At 36.6% G+C, this 24,168-nt stretch overlaps 1 protein-coding gene and 1 long non-coding RNA gene across 4 annotated transcripts; both read right to left on the reverse strand.

The window, feature by feature from the left end:
• Window positions 1–6,337: 6,337 nt before the first annotated feature.
• On the reverse strand, window positions 6,338–9,085 carry LOC134665576 (uncharacterized). The gene is made up of 2 exons (XR_010098390.1): window positions 8,870–9,085; window positions 6,338–7,764 (listed from the first exon to the last, which is right to left on the reverse strand). It is a non-coding gene; the product is annotated as an uncharacterized LOC134665576 (long non-coding RNA).
• Window positions 9,086–19,369: 10,284 nt separating this feature from the next.
• On the reverse strand, window positions 19,370–23,761 carry LOC134665111 (5-hydroxytryptamine receptor). 3 transcript variants are annotated; one of them, XM_063521932.1, is made up of 4 exons: window positions 23,624–23,761; window positions 22,918–23,181; window positions 20,891–21,134; window positions 19,370–20,478 (listed from the first exon to the last, which is right to left on the reverse strand). In XM_063521932.1, exons 2-4 carry the CDS (start codon window positions 23,150–23,152, stop codon window positions 19,611–19,613), a joined length of 1,347 nt encoding a protein of 448 aa, XP_063378002.1. In that variant the 5' UTR covers window positions 23,153–23,181; window positions 23,624–23,761; the 3' UTR covers window positions 19,370–19,610. The 3 variants fall into 3 exon arrangements, with proteins under 3 accessions (XP_063378002.1, XP_063378003.1, XP_063378004.1); XM_063521933.1 differs by having other exon boundaries at window positions 22,918–23,178; window positions 23,624–23,756; XM_063521934.1 differs by lacking the exon at window positions 23,624–23,761 and having other exon boundaries at window positions 22,922–23,175.
• Window positions 23,762–24,168: the final 407 nt, after the last annotated feature.

The raw sequence follows: 24,168 nt of genomic DNA on the forward strand, positions 1-24,168 counted from the left end.
AGCCACGGTAATCATTTAACGGATTGCGCGCGGCTAGTTGGCCGGCCGCGATGATTAATGATGACTAAAATATTGACACGATAATCCATCCATCATGACCTGTTGCAGGCCGGGTGTGACGCGAGTCTGGGCGGTACGGAAGCCTTTGCCTTGTGTCGTGTAAAGTTGGATTTATAACTAATCATAAGGTAAACCTACTAGGTAGTGCTCGACATGCTAATGCCCAATAGATGACACCTTGCTGTCACCTCTATTGACAATGACTAAGTTTCAAGATGACATGTACTGGGACCGCATCGAGCACCAGTACGTTTACCTTAATCCAGTTTCTTCACGTCCTGTTGGGCATCTATGTATATGCCCACTTATAGATGACTTCTGAAGGATCAGAGTAGTTAGGTACTTTAGGTAGGAACTTCTCTACCTCTTGTTCGTCTCTACGTTCTCTACCTTCTAGTAGAATTAAGGAAGAAATTGTATTTCTTGTGTCAGATAATTTCTCATCTGTATTATATTTTATTGGAATACTTAAGCTGTATACCCACGCACGTACCTACTGGTAAGTTAACTAGATATGACAAGATAATTTAGTTTGTAACTATACAAATTCATTGAAATGATAGGTATTTACGTGTATAATAATTTCATTCATAACCACTAACTTTAACACAAGTTTGCTGTGAAGTTTAGTAGCGTAGTGAAGGGTGTGTGGAACGTAAATCAAGTAAATGTACCATTCGCGTGTCTCCGCCGATAACTTAAGTTTTTTCTGGGCCCCGCAACTTAAACCACATAATGCGCCTGTATTATGGTATGAATAGAAAAAAAATATGCTTATGATATCTTTAAAGCTCTGAAATCGAATAGGTTCGGACCAAACACTCTTCTATTACCTTCATTAAACTCTTATTAAACTTATTTTATACAAAGAATTACCTTAGAATTTAGATCATTACATACCTACTACTAAATACCTCCACACACAAGCTCTCACAAACTTATTTTATTAACCTTCTCTTAAAGTAAAGAAATTAGTATGTGACTAGGGTTACCAGATCCAAAGGAGATCGTCGATTTTCTTAGGCGTTTGGGCCCACTCGCAAAATGAACGTATACACGCAATATATAAAGGAAATTAATCGTTATAATTGCTAGATCATGATGGTAAAAACAGAATCACGAAATATAACGGGAATTTTGAGAAATACGCAATATAAACTTGAACACGACAAGAAAACGTTTTATATACAAAAGCGTATACTACTCACACTATTCTGTAAAAGTGTTTTGACTTCCTGACGCTCATATCGGCGCCGGGGGTTGGGGGAATCTAACCGTAACCGATAGGGCCCCATACATTCCACGACTCTTTCTCTTTCCGCACAGACTCTATCTATGTATGGTTGATACATTGTTTAAATTTGATTTGTTTTGGATATATGTAAGTAAAGATACTTTTTTAGGTACATAATAAAAAAAGTCTGTTAATTTACAAAAATTCCAGACATTTTCGTATTCCGGCTGCATTCCTGACAAACGGCCAAAATTCCTGACATATCAGGAAAATTCCTGACATCTGGTAAGCCTATATGTGACAGCATAGCCATTCTTATCAGCGGTGTTTACGACCTGTACTAGCAGATGTTTAATGATTAAAGATGAAGGTTAAAAACAGGCCAATGTATGGTTTCTGTCAGTTTTCACAAACGCGACATAATGCAGAATCTGTAGGAGTAAAGGACCCCACCCATCACCAGTTCGCCTGCAGTCTCTGGCCTTATCGAGCGGCTTCTGCGACTACACACTGGCAGTTGAGATTCGTCAGTTTCACGCCGTAGCACCGCCCGCCGGCAATAGTCCCACATCGGTTTGAGCGTCCACATGAGTCTTGGCCGGCTACCTACCTGGCCGCGTAGCCAAGATGCCAATCACTTAATACGCTCCTTAGCGATCGAAACGCAACTGCCACTGTCACACTAATTTGGAAGAGTGATAGAAAGACATAATGCTTTTCGATGTCGAAGCAATAGCGATTGTAACCTTGGCTAGGCCGGCTGACGTGTGATTTTCTGAACTCAAGGCCACGGACTGTGCGGCCAATATCTGGTGACACGCTGATCGGAATCGTCAACCGGCCACACGACATTCTCAGTTCATATTAGTCGTTAGTCCGAAACCTGGAATGGAATTGTTAGTAAGTATGTGACCTTTTGTGATTAACTGACAGAGTAGTATCGTCCGGCGAACTGGTACCTAATCTGCGGGCCCCTTCAATGTATGTTTTGTCTACAACAATCCATTATCGTAGTTTTGACATGCGAGCCATTTGGAACTAATTTAATCACACCCCGTATCCACGTTCGCACTTTATCGGATTACAAAGCTGTCAAAACATAATATACACAATAGGCCCTTACTTATATCGATTATTGATTACGGCTGGAAAATTACATAGTAGCGATGTTAAGGTACAGACCTTCATAATTGATGCTAATGGCAGATGAGGAGGAAATGTGCCTGAGTATCGACCATACATCGGAAAATACAGCGCGGGAGGGCCTCAATAACGTAGTAATTAAGATCGGAAGGAATTGTTGTATAGCAGCAGTGAGCAACTGATCGTTGCTGTACGTTTTGGCTATTTACAGTTTAAAATCAATGCAAAAGCCAAGCCTTAGACAAACATTAAATGCGGAAGAGTCTTGCTGCAATTTTTGTAGGTTTTTATAACAATTAAATAGGTATAACGAATGTAAGTAGAGGTAATGTTAATATACTGTATAAAAGTAGATTTTAGCATTTGCAGTTCAGGCACAGAATCGAATTATAAGGTGTAAAAAATAGAATAGTTTTTAGTTTTAACCCTAAATTATTTTGGATTAAACTTGTTATTTATTTATTAATGACCTAGATTCTAGTTTCAGACAGAATCATCAATGTTTAAACCCTGAAAATAAATGTTTTACAAACAACCATACCTACGTTTGGTACATTTGACAAGATTAATAAATAACTAGGCGACTTTAGCCCAGCATGCTCATACAGCCGAATGGAGACCGCAGCCGTTAATGCACGGTAATTATTTCTGTGGTAAATATTGTATCGGTAATTATTCCTTTGAACACGTGTCAAAGACAGTAATTACTATTGGGTATGCCGGCAGCGGTATTGTTAATTAAGTTGCAAGATTTAAGACGAAAGGGGACGACTGACTCGAATTTCCATACAAACCTTTTCCCCAATTCCTCTCTGGATTTTGACATTATTGAAAATATTGTGACACATTTTGATGTATTTTTATCGTATGCCCGACCGTTTTTTTTTATTTTTAGGGTTCTGTACCCAAAGGGTAAAACGGGACCCTATTACTAAGACTTCGCTGTCCGTCCGTCCGTCTGTCACCAGGCTGTATCTCACGAACCGTGATAGCTAGACAGTTGAAATTTTCACAGATGATGTATTGTCTGTTGCCGCTATAACAACAAATACTAAAAACAGAATAAAATAAAGATTTAAATGGGGCTCCCATACAACAAACGTGATTTTTGACCAAAGTTAAGCAACGTCGGGAGTGGTCAGTACTTGGATGGTTGACCGTTTTTTTTTTTGCTTTTTTTTGTTTTTTTTTTTTGCATTATGGTACGGAACCCTTCGTGCGCGAGTCCGACTCGCACTTGCCCGGTTTTTTTAATTATTATAAGAGTTAGGAGCGAAAAACATGTTTCATACGTACATAGGCTACCATAAAAATACATCAAATTGTGTAAAAATATTTTCAACAATGTCAATACCTATCCAGGGAGCATTTTTATGGAGAATCGAACGTCCCCTATCCTCTTAATCTTAAACTATTGGTGAAAGTAACGTTAACAAAGTAAAACAAAGTCCCGCCCTGCGTCTATCTGTTTGTGTGTAAGTTCGCGATAAACTCAAAATCTGAGTGATTGAGGAAGGTTTAGGTGTATAATTTGTTACGGTTTTGTGCAACCCACGCGAAGCCGGGGCGGGTCGCTAGTATATGTATAAGACAGACTTAAACCATTCGAGTAATAGGTTTAGTAAATCAGTGTTAAAAGCGCTGCACGCTGAGAAGTGTTTTCTTCAGTAGCCTTTAGAGTTGGCTTTGCGCCAGACTTTTATAAACAGCTTAAGTTTACGTACTAATTGAAAAATCCTAAGAACTTCTCATGTCAATTACTTATATGCGAAAAACTCGATCTACAGTGCAATTAATTTCAGTTGAACTTGAAAAATGTTTATAATATTGTCCATATCATTTTTAGGGTTCCGTAGCCAAATGCCAAAAAACGGAACCCTTATAGATTCGTCATGTCTATCCATCTGTCTGTCTGTCCGTCTGTCTGTCTGTCCGTGTATGTCACAGCCACTTTATTCCGAAACTATAAGAACTATACTCTTGAAACTTGGTAAGTAGATGTATTCTGTGAACCGCATTAAGATTTTCACACAAAATTAGAAAAAAAACAATAAATATTGGGGGTTCCCCATACTTAGAACTGAAACTCAAAAATTTTTTTTTCATGAAACCCATACGTGGGGTGTCTATGGATAGGTCTTCAAAAATGATATAGAGGTTTCTAATATATTTTTTTCTAAACTGAATAGTTTGCGCGAGAGACACTTCCAAAGTGGTAAAATGTGTCGCCCCCTTGTAACTTCTAAAATAAGAAAATGATAAATCTAAAAAAATATATGATGTACATTACCATGCAAATTTCCACCGAAAATTGGTTTGAGCGAGATCTGGTAAGTAGTTTTTTTTTTAATGCGTCAGAAATCGTAAACTGCAATTTTATTACATATGTTACTCGCTGGTACGGAACCCTTCATGGGCGAGTCCGACTCGCACTTGGTCGCTTTTTCATCTTAATGAAAAAAGTAACAAATTTTATTCGCAAATAATAATAATAATAATAAAATAATAGCCAATAAGCCTGACATCGTGCTGATAGATCGATCGCAGCGCCGGGCCGTGCTCGTCGACGTCACCATCCCCCATGATGAGAATCTCGTGAAGGCCGAGAAGGACAAATCCAGCAAGTACCTAGACTTAGCTCACGAGATAACCGCCATGTGGGATGTTGACTCGACGATCATTGTTCCTATAGTCGTGTCAGCGAACGGTCTCATAGCGAAGAGTCTCGACCAACACCTAGAGAGACTCTCGCTAGGTGGTTGGATCAAGGGTCAGATGCAGAAGGCGGTAATTTTGGACACGGCGCGTATAGTACGTCGGTTCCTCACTCTGCGGCCCTGACCACCGGCAGCTTGGGCCCTGCCCCGCTGCCGGCGGCACCCTAGGTTAGGTTTTTTATAATGTGTTTATAATTTTTTTTATTGTTTTGTAAGTGTTTTTATATTTTACTTTTATATTCATATTATAATTAACCTAACTTAAGAAGAAAAATAAATAAAGATAAATAAAATAATAATAAAAAATGTTTATTTATCAGCTCACAAAGGATTTGTAACAATTTCACAGTATGATAACAAAATTTAAATTCGAGATGACGTTGTGATCCTTTGTGAGAGACTGGAGTCTGAACTAGGTAAAAAACCTGTATTACAGTTCACCAGGCTCTCACCCCGGAGAAAACATTAAGTATACCTATATTATTATATAGGTTTTGGTACTAAATCTACAAGTGTACAACAGAACTGATAATAAAAATAAAAACTAAAAATATCGGAAAAATACACAGGAGTTGAAAGTGTGATTAATTTGTAAATGTGAATGTGCTCGCGCTCACGCGTTTGTGTGTGTGTGTGTGTGTGTGTGTGTGTGTGTGTGTGTGTGTGTGTGTATGTGTGTATGTGTGTTAGTTGTGTAAGTTGCTCGAATTATATTTTAGTAATGAGAGGCTAGGCAATCCTCAATCTCGTTATAAGTTAGCGTTTGTAGCCAATCAGTGACTTTCTGCTTACATTCTCTTAGTGTGTAGATGAATTGTCATGTAATGATCTAGAAACAATTAACTTATTAAAGGACGTGGTCTTAATCACAAAATATTAAAACCACCAGTTGAAATATTAACATTACAAATATGTGCTGAAAATGTAGGCATGCTGAAAATGTAGGCATGCCGAAAATTGAATGCTTCTCATATAGTGTGTAGGAATTTTAAACGAAAGTCCTCTCCTTCACGATTTTCGTCGACATCTCTTCTAAATACCTAAAACTGGTATGGATGTGTTCCTCGTGGTCTCTAGAATACGAATTGACCGGTTTTAGTTTATGGAGAGGGGGACGGGTCGAAAAAAAGGGGGGCAAAGATGGCGGCCGACCATCATTGATATTTGTTCACATCTTGAGTCCTATGGGACCGATCGGTTCATGTGAGGTGTCGTTTGAAAGAGTATTAAACGTGCTATTATTGGTTCATAATAACCGTAGTCTTAACTGTAGTCGTTTACAAAATAATTTAAAATATATGATTTTTTACCGTGCATAGATGGCATAAGTACTGACAAAACATGCGTCTAACTCAATAAATTATAACTTTACCGCAATTAATGTTATTACAAAATATACGAGAAATTTCATTAGCTTTCCAAAAACATAAGTTTTATTGGTATATGATATTATATAACCAAGTAATAATGAATTTTGTTCAGCATGGGTCACTACGCACCATCACGTAAATGGCGGGCGATCGACCTCAACTGTTCATTATTTCTTAGGTTCTATTTTACTGATAAATTGGTGATGGATACTATTAGAAAGAATATTAAACGTACTATAATTGGTTTCTAATAATCATAGTCATAACTGTAGTCATTTACAAAATAATTGAAAATATATGATTTTAACTGTGCATGGACATAAGTACTAGTAGTTAGGGAGGCGAGGTAGCTAAATGGCGTAATTCAACGGCGCCGTCGAGACCTATCAAAATCGAAAGATAAAATAATTTCGAAAAGAAAAGCTCGTATGGCAAAAACCATTTTAGCGGTGGGTTTGGCGTGTACGGTTTTTCAAAAATGTAAAAAAAAACAGTTACTTGGGCATTCTCGAGCGCGTCAGATATTCATACTACGTATGCCCCGAGTGCCTCTGATAACAACGGTATACTAATCTGCCGGTTTGCGTGGTGGGGGTAGGCATATAAAGTAGTCAAAAATGCAAAAAAAAAAATTACTCGAGCGCGTCAGATTTTCGGAAGGGGTGTTAAGTAGGCCCCAAGGAAGCTTCGTTTAAAAAAACTGACGATTTCGGCGTGACGATAAGTTACGATGAATTTTTGAAAATGCAAAAAAAAAAGTTTTTTTGAAATACTCGAGCGCGTCAGATTTTCATAGGGGAGGTTTATCTCGGTATCCTGAAAGCATATTTTTTTAATCTGACAAAAATGTTGGTGGGTTCTCTTAATCTGACCGATTTTATGATGCTTCAAGTCAAAAAGTTTTAACTTTGGACAAAAATGTAAAGATACCTTTTTTGTGTAAAATAAAATTACCTTTTTTGTTTATTTAAACTTTTTTTTTGTAAAATGTATCGTTCGCGACTTATATGCCGCAACGCGTTCTTAGGAAGACGAAATGGCTCCTCCACCCTTCCGGTCATGCGGAAACCGGCAGATTTTGTATTTTTAGTAAGTTTTAGATTATATTCTTCAAAATAATAAAAAAAAAAAATCGCGCTCGAGAATGCCGGATTAACGTTTTTTTTTTACAAGTTCGCGACCTTATAACTCGGCGGCGTCAAGGACTTATCGTCAGATTAGTTAAATTTAGTCTTTAACCCTTATCTTGGCAAGGCTCAAAATATCTTAAATATAAACATTTTTTTAGTTTTTTGTCACCTATTGAGCATACTAGACTATTAAAAAATAAGAAAAAAAATCCAGGATTTTCCAGTTTTGGGAAATCATATGTATCATATTTGATACAATGCCAATAACTCGACAAAATAGTTACCTACTTTTTAGAAGAAAAATGTAGATTTTAATAAAAATAAAACATGTAATGCAACAGAAATTAGCATTTACTGCTAATTAAACGCAATCTAAATCATCAGATGACTATTAAACCTGTAAAAATAAATTATATGTACGAATACCTGATCACATGGACGGAAAATTAGATCCCGTAAAGTTTCAAAAAAGTCGTCAGCAAAAAGTTGAGTAAAATATGAAAAGTAAACAAATAATTAAAAGTAAAGAAAAGTACATTTTTTTTTACTTTGGGGCCATTTTTTGCCATACACATATTTTTCCGTGCTACGGGCTACGGCGTAGCAATAATGCTACAGCGTACGAATACATAGTTAAATAACATCTAGTACTTAAAAAAATCAAAGTTTAATAACTAAATAATACGACAACTAATATTAAATAATTGAAGCATGTTTTGTAACCCCACAAAAATAAAAAAAATAAAAAATCATGTAAAAATATTTTGACGATAACTTGGCAATGTATTAAATGTAATACAATCCCTTCGATATGTACATTTCTGAGTTCTTGGCAGTGTATCAAATATAATACATAACAGTTTCATGTAAGGTTCTGTGTATTAAATGTTTTTAGATTCGAAGGCATTGTAAATATGTATGCACTAAGAGACAGTAAAGATATCAAAATGTAGATTATGGAAAAATATATACTAACATAAGAAATAAATGCAAAACTTCCAGTACGAACCGAAATCTATTGTTTCCGCGGCGCCATGTTGATTATTACTAATTAATTTACAATGACACTCGTGTCAATTATTTTTTTCTATAAGTAAGGAGGGTAGCTCGACATATTGATGGCAGAATTATTGTGTTAGGTAATAAAGTGAACCTGCTAGATTTTTTTAAGTTCCATGTATCACGGGTGTTACGATGCCAAGATAAGGGTTAAACACTAAAATCAACCCCCAATATCTTAATCTGACGCGCTCGAGTATTTCAGACTATCCATTTTTTTTTACTAATCTGATCGTCTATCCTAGGCGCGCGTCACTACATATAGAGCTAAATACTTTACAAGGTTGTTCTATTAGCTCTAAGGTATCTCTCATATCTTAAACTGCCACGCTCGAGTATTGCCGAAAATTCCCCTATTCGCCTCCCTAACTATAGTAAAACATGCTTCTAACTCAATAGATTATAACATTACCGCAATAAATGTTTTCAAAATATACGGGAAATTTTATGAGCTATCCAAAAATATAAGTTTTATTGCTGTATAATATTGTATAACTAAGTAATCATAAATTTTGTTCAGCATGGGTACTGTGCACCGTTACGTAAATGGAGCCCGGCCATCGTTGAGTTTTCATTATATTTCCGGTTCTATTTTTCTGATACTTGGTGGACACCATGTGCAAGCATATTCAATTTTCTGTGAATACTCGATTATTTCAATTCTGAGGCCCAAAATTAGCCATTTTAAAAATATTAAAGAAAATGTTTGATTTTTACCTAAGAGGTTTGCTTAGTGACTGAAATAATTTGAGAAAGAGATGATGTAGTAAATATAGCGTGAATAATATTTTTAGAATAAAATCAACTAAATATTTATTAACTTTTCAAAAATATTGTTTAGTTACCGTACAACTATAAACATATATGTAGGTATGCCAGGACCAATTTCGCCAAGCAAGCAAGCAAACACACGGCGCGGCGAGCGCCTGCCTGGTAGACCAGCAGCATTCTATTATTGTTTGACAGTACATTTTATAATGTAAGTATCTAAAATGTGAGGTTCTGTTATGAAATATCGATATAAATGATGGTTTGTTTGTTTTGCCTTTTATCACAGGTAACTTAAGTATGTTTTGTCAAAAGCCCAGTTCTAGGTTCATAATATCGTTCAGTTCGTAGCTTTCATGATTGCAAGACCAGTGCATATAAAGTACTTAATATCTGTGTTGTTATTTGACTCACGTCTACACGTTTCTTTCGACCGCTGATATTGGTTCAAACCCACTCCGTAATTAATAATTTAAAATCACCTTGAGATCTGAGGCTTGTGGCGCTTTAAAGGGATATTTGTCGCCGCACGCTCGGATGCAAAATAAGTGACTACCTACTATTTGAGTAGCAGCGTAGGTCTACATAGGTGATAGTTTCAGCTTTAGATGGTAATTAGCATTTATGGTCAATATTTGTAATAGGCATTCAAGAAGGTAATTGCACATTATTTTTCTTTGCCACTATCTACTTTCGTTGCATTTTTGTAAGCTTACAATCTGATAACTTGAAGTAAAATCTAATGGCGAGTAAATAAAAACAAGTAATTATTTTAGTGCACTGATGCCGGCCTTATCTACGGATTTATTTTGGCGAAATAAATTATACTGTCAATAACTAGGTACATATATGTATTATTAAAACAAAATTTTAAAGGGCCTCTGATTCTTTGCAAATTTATTTCAATGCAATATATTTTTATTTATGGTCTACCACAATTAATTTTGGAAACAGTGAACAATAAGTATCCGTGAATTCCGGTTTTAAGTATAGTAACATATTAATATTAAGTAAATATTGAGTAAAATATCTATATTTATTTACTATTTTATTTTGCGGTCTAATTTATAGTTTTGGTACCTATTTATTGATTCGTTGGCGTTTGGCATTGTAGTTTTAGCTTATAAGTATGACCCTATTGAGAGTTATGAGATTAGAGAGTACTACGGTTTTTAAATTACGCTCGTCTGTAACTAGGTACATGATCTTAGATCTATAATAGTGACTCATAACTTCTCTGTTCGACTGTAAGTCATACAAGAGAGTTAAGTAGCGATTGCGATATAAAAAGCTATAAGTAGACGACTTTATCGCACGTTTAGAACTTTAAGTGCAAATTGCAGATTATTACGCATATAGATGTTAAGGTTGTTCAATTCACTTTGAGCTACAAGCTATAACACTAGCAGCTTAACATACATTATAGCGCCCAAAACAGCTACTGTAGATCTTAAATCTTTAGATGAACCTTTTAAAAACTTTTATGTCACCAGAGCCTGTAAACTGTAAACTAAGACTAAATATGTGGCTATTCTAGAGCCAGGCTAAAATGTCTTTAGGCAAGAAAATAGGTGCTAAGTGTCGCCTAATTGTTTGTTGGGATTTATAGTTATGACGGTGCGCAGTGACCAATGTTGAACAAAATTCATTATTACTTGGTAATATAATACCATACACCAATAAAACTTATGGTTCTGGGAAGCTTATGAAATGGCTCGTATATTTTGTAGTACATTAATAGCGGTAAAGTTATAATTGATTGAGCTAGAAGCATATTTTAGCAGTACTCATGTGCATGCACGATAACAAATCATATGTTTTCAATTATTTTGAAAAACACTAAAGTTATGACTACAGTTATTAGAAACTAATTATAGTACGTTTAATATTCTTTCAAATGGTATCTATCACCAACTGATCAATAAAATAGAACCCGAGAAATAATGAAAAGTTGACGCCGGTCACCCGCCATTTACGTGACAGCGATTAGTGACCCATGCTGAACAAAATTCGTAATTACTTGGTAATATAATATCATATACCAATAAAACTTATAGTTTTGGAAAGCTAATAAAATTTTACGTCATTTTGTATGAATATTATTGGAGTAAAGTTATAATGTATTGAGTTAGACGCATATTTTATCAGTATTTATGCCATACATGCACGGTAAAAAAATCATATATTTCAAAATATTTTGTAAATTACTAAAGTTATGACTATAGTTATTAGAAATCAATGATAGTACGTTTAATAACCTTTCAAATGGTGCCTATCACCAATTGATCAATAAATTAGAACCCAATAAATAATGAAAAGTTGACGTCGGTCGCCCGCCATTTACGTGACTGTGCGTAGTGACCCATGCTTAACAAAATTCGTTATTACTTGGTTATATAATATCATACACCAATAAAACTTATGTTTTTGGTAAGCTAATTAAATGTCTCGTATATTTTGCAATAAATAATTGCGGTATAGTTATAATTTATTAAGTTAGACGCATATTTAATCAGAACTTATGCCATCCATGCACGGTAAAAAATCAAGTATTTTAAAATATTTTGTAAACGACTACAGTTATGATTACGGTTATTATGAAGCAATAATAGCACGTTTAATACTCTTTCAAACAACACCTCACACGAACCGATCGGTCCCATAGGACTCAAGATGTGAACAAATATCAATGATGGTCGGCCGCCATCTTTGCCCCCCTTTTTTTCGACCCGTCCCCCCCTCCATAAACTAAAACCGGTCAATTCGTATTCTAGAGATCACGAGGAACACATCCATACCAGTTTTAGGTATTTAGAAGAGATGTCGACGACTTTTTTCAAAACAGACCGGTTTCCACCTATCTATCTAATATGCACTTTGATGGCAACAGTGAACCTTTACTTGTACAGTGCATTCCCATCTGACCCGCCTCGGTTACAGTTTTAATGAACATAGGTACATCCAGCGTGACTAATACCAAAAAGAATAGATAGTATAGAGGGGTCCTGTCATAGTAAATGTTGTAGTCACTGTAAATTTACTGCCATCTATCGACACACGAATATAACTCAAAATAAACACGTATCAAATTATCAAAAAAATGAATATATATGGATGAATGATTTTATTATTTTTATATCATTTTGACCCATGTTCATTCACTGATATATATTATGTGTTAAAATTGTTAAATATGAAACGGTGTCGTCACGCCATCTAGCCGAGTATAGGCCAAAGGTGTGTGCGCCATCTACGCGAGAATGACTTTTTTATGATTTCCGAGGCACGTTTTTTTCTTAGACTTTTTTCATCTTATACGAAGTTACATATGTCTTTGCTAATATTTTATTTATTTCAGTAGTACTTATCACATACTGTCAGAATCAACATTCGATTCATGATAAATATTTCAGATTAAAGATTTAACAAGTTACACATACCTTATCAAACTGCACAACGGGACTTAATCGCGTATTTAAGTTTTAAGATTTACCTCCGACGTTTCGAGGACGGCGTTGTCCCCGTGGTCTCGGAGAAGACTGGCTCAAGTTGACATCAACATCTTCTAGCCGCGCGAGTTTTTCGAACTACCCGCACTTGGTCTTGTTTATCAGTTTGAACGTTTTGCGCACTAGGGATGTCACTCTGTCGACACACAACACTAACGATATTCGATTTATCTACAGTAGAAAAGTGCGGGAAGCCATTGAAATCAAAAAACATTGCAATTTTAATCGGGACGAGGGTTTTAAGATCTCATCCACATGGAATCCAGTCATTAGTAAATGTAAGCGGAAACGAATATCGACAGTCGATAAATCGAATATCGTTAGTGTTGTGTGTCGACAGAGTGACATCCCTAGTGCGCAAAACGTTCAAACTGATAAACAAGACCAAGTGCGGGTAGTTCGAAAAACTCGCGCGGCTAGAAGATGTTGATGTCAACTTGAGCCAGTCTTCTCCGAGACCACGGGGACAACGCCGTCCTCGAAACGTCGGAGGTAAATCTTAAAACTTAAATACGCGATTAAGTCCCGTTGTGCAGTTTGATAATGTTTAATAATCGTGAAAGTTTAAATCAGTGTTTTACACATACCTATTGTAACCGCAACGTGAATGGAACATCTCTGGAGATGCAGGGGCGGAGCGGGCCAAATGCTTGAGTCTACAATTATTATACATACCTGAATATTTATTATAAAGAAGTAACTCAGGAGACTACAGAAAGCGGTATAGCGCTATCAAACTAAATTCATGAACATAACTACAGTTACGTTCGTGCTTGAAATATTACTACCTACGTCAAAAGAATCGAATAAAGAATCGCCGCGAACGCAATTACGAATCTAGTTTGTTATAAATCAGTTTTGCTCAAACCCTGCGTGATGTGACAGGCCGTTAAATCTCATTCTATAGCGAATCTAATAAAGATTTGATATAGACGTGCGCCCAAATTATTGAAGCGCTTGAGGTGTCGGATTATCTTATCGCAATTTCGTGAAAGAGGCTTGCATGTTAATTAATTTAGCATATAAGAATAATAATTAATTAATCGATTTAATTAATTAATTTAATCAATTTGGCTTAGTTGATTTTTATAAGCCAGTCTCAGACAGAGCTTGAGTTATGAATATGGAATACATATACTTTTGAACTCATGTCTCGTGTAGCTTCTATAGGATGACCTAAACCTCGAACGAATTATAAGTAATTAAAAACCGGCCAAGTGCGAGTCGGACTCGCGTTGCAAGGGTTCCGTATATTACACAATGTTTAACAGGGTTCCCCTCTTCTGGCATAATATTTTTTGTCAGAAATACACTTCGCATAACATGTATCGCAGAAACGCTTTTAGTAGAATGATAATTAGGTATAAATATTACTTTGCATTATTATTACTAAGCATACTCGTACAATACATTTTGCAGCATATTATATAGCAGAAGATTACTTTTGCTGACTTTGGTTAAGCATTATTTTATGTACCATAATCATCCTGCAGCATACTTTCATTATGGCATAATGTTTTTCTACTTGCAGAAAAGTGGATTACGTTAAGTAAGAACTGTGACCCCCAAACAAAATTGAACCTGTGCCAGATAAGAAGATTATGTTAGGTTGTAACTGCGGCCTCCTGTATAAAACGAACGGCTCCCAGAAAAGTGGGTTAGGTTAGGTTAGAACTGCGTTCTCATACAAAACGAACGGCCACCAGAAAAGTGGGTTAGGTTAGGTTATCTGATTAACTTTAAAGCATTTTGATAACTTTATGCTACCTAAATATTATGCAATACATTTATCTGCGAACTCGTTTAAAAGACTATTATGATCATCAACAGTATGCCAAAATATTGTTCTGGATTTTACAACTCTGCGAAATGATTGTATGCTAAATGATACATGGGAAAGGTAATTCTGCCAAACGACATTTCTGCCAAGTAACATTATGCAATACAAAAATCATTCTGCAACACATTAGTAAACCTTTTTAACAATGTATTTTTTATGTGAAACGTGAGTGAAATCTCTTTAAAAAATCCGTAGGGGTTGGATCAAAAACTAAGTAATTAAGTCCGACTCACGGTTGACTGTATATTTCTAATAGGTTTTCCTGTCATCTATAGGTATATACCTATCTTATGTATTTTTTTCAAAATTTTAGACCTAGTAGTTTCGGAGATAAGGGGGGGTCATTTTGTGCCTATTTTCTTGAACTACTTCTAAACTGTTTATTCGAAAATTATAAATAAAATATATTTGAGATCCTTACAATAAGCTCTTTCATTTGATATGTAACATGATATAGTTTGAAAAATTTTATTTTTTAATTTTCTCATTTACCTCCCAAAAGTGGTCCCTATGTTTAAAATTCATTTGTTTACGTTACATGTCCGTATTTGGGTCACAAACTTACATATGTGTACCAAATTTCAACTTAATTGGTCCAGTAGTTCCGGAGAAAATCGGCTGTGACAGACGGACAGACAGACAGACAGACGCACGAGTGATCCTATAAGGGTTCCGTTTTTTCCTTTTGAGGTACGGAACCCTAAAAATAGGTACATTAAAAATATTCTAGGGCACATTTCAGGCTAAACTAAATTATTTAGGATTATTAACTGAATCAATTGTTTGTTTCTAAATAGTCTTGCGTTTTGATGCTAGTTATAGTATCGACAATCGACATCCGAATGTCACCTTTAGGCTCACTTGCACCATCCCACTAACCCGGGGTTAAGCGGTTAAACCGCTAGCCCAGTGTCGAATTGTACTGGTAACCATGGTAACTCCATGTTTAACCAGTTAACCCCGGGTTAGTGGAATGGTGCAAGTGGGCCTTACATGTTTAGGTATGCTTAGTCCAAATAGCGTGGCTGTAATCCAAAATCGGTCCGTGAATGTCAAAAACGTACAATGTTTAATTTAGGATGCCGTCCATTCGGATGAATCCATTGTAATGGCATCCATTTGGAAGGCTCGTCAGTGGCCTGCTTTAGAGTTTGACTTACCAAGGGTAACTCATTTAAAATTTTACTTAATGCTTGTACCACTAAAACTTTTGTCTGATTTATAGACGTACATTATTGAAGTACGCGTAACGTATGTCGCGGAGAGACCTCATAATTTTAATGGTTCAGTTGTATAAAGAATATGTAAGTGGTTTTATTGCATGTTCCGGGCTGACCTTGTGGATTTATGGAGCAGAAAAAACTCCGCAGCATATTGCTGTATTTTGATCTAAACTAGTATAATATATGCTGTTCATATTTTTTAAGAATGATGGACGATACCATCGTTATACATGCGGACTTTAGCATTAAAAGTGGATGGTTTGATCGCCCGCTTAAATAGCCTAATTACATAAATACACAATAAACTAAAATTAAGCTTACCTTAATAATAATTGTAGAGGTAGATGTGGAGAGGTAAGTGGCGAGTAATCATGAGAATGTTTAATGTTCAGTGACTATATTCTCTATCCCTATATATTTTTCTACATCGGTGTTACCCTTGTTTGGGAACCATTTTTCAGAGAGCAAAACACCGTCTGCCGGAAATTATAAAAATTGTATAAGTAACTTACCTTTTAATTAGATACCTCACCTAATAAATACATTAAAAACTATATATATACCGGATGTGTCCTGTAATACGTCCAAAAAATTAAACTGTAGGCTTTACTCCGACTTTGAACAGCGACTTTTAAAAATAATGAAGACGTTATTCTTCCTATTTTTCATACAAATTATATTTTGTCTTCAATGGACGCTGTCATCTATTTTGTGTAATTGACTTTGATTGTCACGCTTTAAACAAAACAAAATTCGCAATACATTGAGTCTTAGAATAAAATTTACAACGGGCTGAAAATAACAAGTTATTTTTAAAAATCGCCGGATAAATGTTGGCCTGTTTAAGGAGTACAGCCTAAAGATAAATGTTTTGCTCGTATTGCAGGACACACCCGGTATATTACAATTCTTTACATTCTGGCAGGAAGCTGTCTCTACGTCCTGTAATAAAGGTACCTAACATTAGGATTAAGGTATTTAATATAGGTCAGCTCTGCAGCTGTCCTAAATAGCCACACACTTTGTAGCCACACTGATTAAAACACTAATTAAATTAAATAAACAATAACAAGTAAGTTATTTTATATAGCCAAGGTACCAAAATAAATAATACCTACACGAATACTTTTTGAACGAACACTTTTGTCAACGGTGAACAGCATCGGTCTTTTTATTCAGGGTTAAGACTTCAACTAATATGATAAAATGAGGAATTTAATGACGAAATAAAGTGAATAAGCACGTTTTAGATTAAAGGAATATTCAACATCCTCAGTTATTTACACCGGCTCACACGGAAGCCATGTGAGGCGAGATTAATTAGAAATTTTGTGATTCACGTCGTGCGAAGCTGCCTGCAAGAGATTGAGTTGTCATGATATCTAATTGCCTCTAATTGATACCTTACATAATAAGCATCAAATAACTGGGAAACCGTTATAGGGCTGGAAGGAGGTATCTCCAGGAGATATCTTTGCCAATGGGAAATTCAACTTATAGGTCATAGGTGTTTTCTTACCTGCTTCAACAATCCTCTGTAAACACAGAAACACGTTTAGGATTCTGAGCATATTTAGAAACGATTTTTTTACTTTCTACGCCACTGCTGCGGTTAAGATACGGTGTTAACATTAAACTATAGGTAGGTACTTACTTATAGGGTAGATTTTTGGTATATTCATCACTAAGTATATTAGACATACCATACCATAGCTAAAATTAATTTACGATATGTTATACCTATACTTCGTATGTAGGTATATATTTCTTATTTAAGAGAAGTCTGTTTGTTTGGACACAATATGCTGTTATCTTTTAGGTACCTACGCCAGTAAATACGAAACGAGAAATCTTGGCAGCGCAAAACGTCTGATATCATAAAGATATTATCTGAAGGGTCCACCATGCAAAAATTTTATTTTTTGTAATAAAAACGTTAATAGAAAAGTGTGTATTTCGCAATATTTGACAGAAGATTGGTAAAGTCATAATAATAAAGTTGTTCTTACCTGAAATGCAAGCAAGCAAACTCTAATGGCGCATAAAAATTTAACTTTTCATCGTTTAATGACAGACTGAACGTTTACGCTTAAAACATAAATTTTAACTTTGTAAAGTACCTAAATCGGTTTATGGCTTTCAAGTAGGTAGGTAATTTAAGAAAAGAAATGTTGATCCTAGAAACCTGTGTAAAAATTGGTGATGACATTATTTTATGGCCTAAATATTTAGGAATGCCTACTCTTTGCTTGCGAATGGAGTTTTACGCATTCGCGGTGTGTTAAGGATATCTCACGTTAGACCGGGCTGTGTCCAGGCCGGAGCTTCCGGAGCTTCGTTTTCAACAGAAAGCATCACGTGATCACGTGTCATCTGTCATAGTAAAGTAAGCGCCGGAAGCTCCGGCCCGGTTATGGCCGGGTCGGTCCGGTCCAACGTGAGTCGTCCTTTATGGGGCGTGAATTTCTTACCCTTATTCAATCCTCTGGTTCAGTCAGCTGCAATAGTAGCGTACAATAATAGCCCGCCAAAAGTATCTTCCAAATTATAACCCCCTTATTCATAAACGTTTACTAAAGTTGACAACCCGATAATAATCGTTTGTCCCTTTCCGACGTATTGGTATGATGGAAAGGGACAAACAATTATTATTGGCTTGTTAACTTTAGTAAACGTTTATGAATCCGGGGGTTACCTACTTACCCCCGGAGTAGACTACTAATCAGGTACCTTTTACTTTGATTTCAAAGTTTTATTCACAGCCAAAAATTTCAAATAAAAGTTGGCGTGACCAGATCATAGATTTTAATTTTTCATGTAATGCCACTTTAGAATTGATCACTAAATTATATGGTTCCTAACCTGACTTTTTCATAATGTGGCTAAGCGATCATTTTATGAAATTACTCATTCAATTGATTAATTGATCAATTCTAAAATCTAGGCACGATAGTTATACAGAGACATTTAAGAATTTTGTTTCGACTAACGCTTTGTTCATATTTATTATATTACAACGCACTATTTAGCTAGAGGTTTTTTTTATAATTCAGCAACTTTATACACTTTGGCCTATCGATGCCGAACTATTTATTATATCCATTATCACTACAAAATGACACGTTCTCGTTAGTACCGTTATCAAATACTTAAAAGGTTGATGGATTGATCCCTGATGATTATTAATTAGGTAAACCTGTCAATTTTAACATAATATCACTTTAAAATTTAAGGTTGATGGATGAAGTTGATATTGTTTTTCTTTAAATATTCCATGTATGTTTTATTATTTTATTAAATGGGGTAAAAACTATCATAAACGGCCACGAAAAGTATTTATTTCTTCATGCGCAATAACAAAACATTATTTAGAGAGTTTTAAATTCATTTACTAGACAGCTATTCGTATTCACATTCATCACGTACAAAAAATAAAGGGGTGTAAATATATCTCTGAAAATGTAACAAGGTAACATAACGTGTATCGATCTAGACGAGGTCAGTCGAGCGGAGACAACAGCGAGCGGGGCGGGGTCCGAGACGGGGGCAGGGGAATGCTACGGGGGAGCGCGGCGGCGGCGCGCGCGCCGGCCGCACAGCAGCCGCTGGAACGCGTGCCTGAACTCCGGGCTGAACACCGTGTAGATGACCGGGTTGAGCGTGGAGTTGAAGTAGCCCAGCCACAGCGAGAACGATGTCAGCACCGGGCTCACTTCGCAGTCGCCGCACGTCGGCATTAGGATGGCCAACACGAAGAACGGCAGCCAGCAGGCCACGAACGCGCCCGTTATTATTGCAAGAGTTTTCGCCGCTTTCCTTTCTCGTTTCGAGTCGGCGGCCTCTTTCGGCTTTCGCCGCACCAGCGTCGGGTAGTAGGCGGCGGCGACGGCTCCGTAGCCGGTGGTTGGTGGGTCTTGCTCGAGGCCATTTACGCACGACTGCTTTTCTGGACTCGTGTTATTTGATGATACATTAGTGAAACCGGTGGTGGTGGTTTCGGAAATAGTGGGCAGCGGCCGTCCTATAACGGCGACGACGGCGGCTGCGATTCCACCGCTACCGCCGGCCGCGACGAGCGCCCCGCCCGCCGGCACGGGTGGCGGCCCGACGCCGCCGCGGGCCGTGGCTCCTCGTCGTCTGCGTATTCTCTTTCTAGCTGTTTGATATATTCGCCAATACAGTATTAATATAACCAGTACTGGCACGTAGAACGAGGAGGCTGTTGCAAATATTTGATAGCCCACATCTTGACTAACGAGGCAACGTAGGTCTTCAGAAACCCGTCGGTTCCAGTCGGGGTCCTTCCAGCCCAGTAACGGCGCGATGCAGACCATGAAGCTGACGACCCACACACACGCGATCATTGCGCCTATTCGCTTCGCGGTTCGTGCATGAATGTAATCTATATTTGTCACAGCCCAATACCTATGAACAAAACAGCGAGTATTAAACGAGGTCCTTTAAAATAATATCGAGACATTTATGGGTCTGTCTAACTTAGAACTCAAGTGTGGGTGGGGTGTGGGATGTAAATGTTCACAAACTTTGCTGCTTGCTTAACTGCCAAAGCGGTCTGAGTATAGAAAATATATTTTTATATATATATTTTTCTTTAATTTATTTATCAGAACACATACAGTCATACATAAAAATATAGATATAACTTACAAAAAGATATAAGAACAGACCTGGATATTTAATTCATTATCGTATCCTCATGTATTAAATTTCAAATTGAAACTGGTTATGCAATAGCTGTTAATGCTTCTATGCCTGGTAGGTCATAATAAGTTTTAAAATAAAGAAAGTAAAGCAGAATAATTATTTGTAAAGTTACCTGTCGAGAGCAATAGCGACAAGATGCAATATGGAGGCGGTGCAACAGAGGACATCGCCCGACGTCCACATGTCGCAGAGCTCGGGGCCCAGCGTCCAGCGCTGCGCCACCTCGTACACCGCGCCCAGCGGCATGACCAGGCACGCCACCAGCAGGTCCGCCACCGCCAGCGAGAGGATCAGCTGGTTGGCCGCGCTGCGCAAGTGCCGCTCCAGCAGTATGGCGGCTATTACGAATACGTTACCTGAGCAGACAAACAACACGATGTGGTGCAATTGTTTTGTAAAGGGAGTAAAGAACAGTCGAGGAAATGCTACCTACCTACTCACGAGTAAATACCTACCTACCTATGTTATAATAATAATTGTCATAAAGCTTTTAACCTATCTATGTGTATTATGTCACTATTCAACCACATGTAATCAGGTAAGTATTAAAATTTAGACTATTTAAGTATTTATTCATCCGTTTAACTTTAGTTATTAGGTATGTAGTTTGGCGCTAAAGTGTTTAAAAATATGTTGTAGAATATCAAATGTCTAAGACTATATAATACCTACTATCTGAATAAAAAAAATTTTTTTTTTCGATACATTTTAAGTAATCTTAACATAAATGAAACAAAGAATTAGAAGTCTTGCTAAAATGTTTAATCAATAACGTCTATTGTAGATGCTGGTACCTACCTAAATCTAACGCATACAATTGGGTACTTCAAAGAAAACTGTACAAAGCGTTCAAAACAATGAATCTTGATTACCCGTGCCGAGTGATTAATTAAATTTTCTCAAACATGCAATGAAATATTGATGTTATGTTCCTTATAATAGGCTGCGAAGTATGACGTTTCAGGTGCGGCTAGGACAAAAGGTCGTTAATGGAATTTCATACACATCTTGCAGGCCTAGGCCGGCAAAGTCCTCTTTTTTAATTTTCATTTCACAGATATTTGTGACACAGCATCGTGGCATTCATCCATTAAAAAAAACTAGAGGCAGTTATTGCTTTATGGTTCGTAATGACACTCTGCCACTACGCCTATAAAAAAAAACAAAAAACAATGTTTGCTATAATTTGCAGTTTAATTTGTATAAAATCAACATGAACTTAATAAATAATACATTCTATAATTTTAAATTATAAATTTAACTACACAAATAAAAATCTTTAAAATATTTCATCTAAACGTTAGCGGTAAAAAGGTCTACTCAAACACGCGTAATGATTTTTTTAAATTGTTATGGAGGTAAAGTTGAAAAATATTCATTCTGTTTTATTGGATTTATGGTGCGTTGTTGATTTTTTGACTTTAATATGAGTTCCGACGAAATAATGAAATTAATATTAATTGTAATCGTATGTGTTGGAATTGGCAGCGTAAGCAGAATTGATTTTAAATAACTTGCTGCCTCTGCCGCTAAGTCAAAGACGAAGTATGTATATGGTTGCATATGGCAATTTTATTCTTTGAGAAACTAAGAAAAATGGCTTACAGTTTATTAGAAACAGTTTTGTGGCATATTTTAAATGAATGTAACTACAAATTCGTCAACACTGTGGAAATTATACTTATTTACTCCATGCATAAAGCAACGATGTATGTGAAACATGATATCAACATGAAAGACTATATGTAAACCTTTGTGACGAAAACGACAGTCAGACGGATACAAGGCGAAAAAATCAAAGATACATGAAAATATACGGGTAGTAAAAATACACGACTCGTGTAAAACATACGCGTGATAATGATATAGGTACGTGTTCGTTATATTTTGGGTGTAGTTTACTTTTAGTTTTTTCTATAAATAAAACTTGGGTTTCGTGGATTTTTTATTTTATTTATTTCATTGCATGTTTGAGAAAAGCACTATACATACCTCGGCGGGAAATGGGGTTGCCCGCGCTCAGACCTATCCGGCCTCGCTTCGCTCGGCCGTCTATATGTCTTCGGCCGGCAACCCCTTTTGTCCCGGCCTCTGTAGTAATGTACTATTGTAGGACAACAGATTATGAAATGTACATACCTACAACAGTAGCTAGAATGAGTAAGCCGAGAACGACAGCCTTGGCGGCGGCGCGCACGAGCGCCGCAGGGGAATCGAAGGGCGCGGACGAATCCCACCAACTGGCATTCAAGATCTCGGTGGCGTTCCATTCGGGAGCCCATTCCGTCGAGTTCCACGAGTGGTTGCTGGACCCCGGCAGCCGCAGGTACAGAGCCTCCCACTCCAGCAGGTCGCCTTCGTCCGCGCCCCCCATGTCCCCTCACCGAGACACCGCGCCACCTGCTGACAAATGTAACTTCTTTTTGTTTTTTTTTTTTGACAAATGTAACTTTACATTTGTATAATAGATATCACAATGCTTTTCTTTGAGTTAGTTCTCAATCTTTAATAATTTGTATGATATGAGAGATGCCGATATCAAAAACACGCCCGCGCCAACGCTTGAACAGCAACCCTGCTGCAGTCGCCATTTGAATATAACCTTTACCAACAGCAATTTATGCAAATCTGCACAGAGCGCAGGCTTGCTATGAAGTATGTATTTGTAGTTAGTGTAAAAACAATTCCATGGACCTGATGTAATTTGATTTTAATTTTGCCTGTTTAGGATTTAAAAAGTTGGTATTTTAATCTTGTAATTAATCTTTATAATATTTTTGACAACTTCAATTATATTTTAACATGAATATGTGTAGCTTATTTGTGTAGATGTGTACAAACTTACTGGTTGTGTTGTATTTTCGGAGCAGGAGGCTCAATGCTCGGTCCGCCATTGTTATTTCTTTTCTAATTTGTGTATTGCTTCCGTTCCAATCTGTAAAAGAGGTTTTATTGTTAAAATAAATCAGTATAATCCAATCATTATGAGCGTCGTTACAAACATTGATTAGAAAGGATATTTTTTTGGTTTAATTATAACTACAATCTTTCAATTGATGGGTGGGAACTCTTTTATATAAGCATTACTTAATTAAGTTACGACTTTAAAATTTGTCTAAATAACTAATACGCGTCAGTAGGATGCAGTCGTAGATATATCAAAACTCGGCACATATTAATGAGCATTTCCTAATAAGTATATAGATCAGTAACAACGTAATAGTTATGCAATGGTAATTCCGATATAATGCCTACTAATAGGCCAATATTATTTAGTGTGCCATTTCATAGCTATCCTATGTTTGTGTTTGGCAAGCACGGTCGCTCTGTATGCATTATATAATGCCAGTAAATATGAATTCCAGTTCCATGTCTCCATGTATTCTATTA

Source organism: Cydia fagiglandana, chromosome 6 (genome assembly GCF_963556715.1).
Source record: "Cydia fagiglandana chromosome 6, ilCydFagi1.1, whole genome shotgun sequence".
NCBI lineage: Eukaryota > Metazoa > Arthropoda > Insecta > Lepidoptera > Tortricidae > Cydia > Cydia fagiglandana.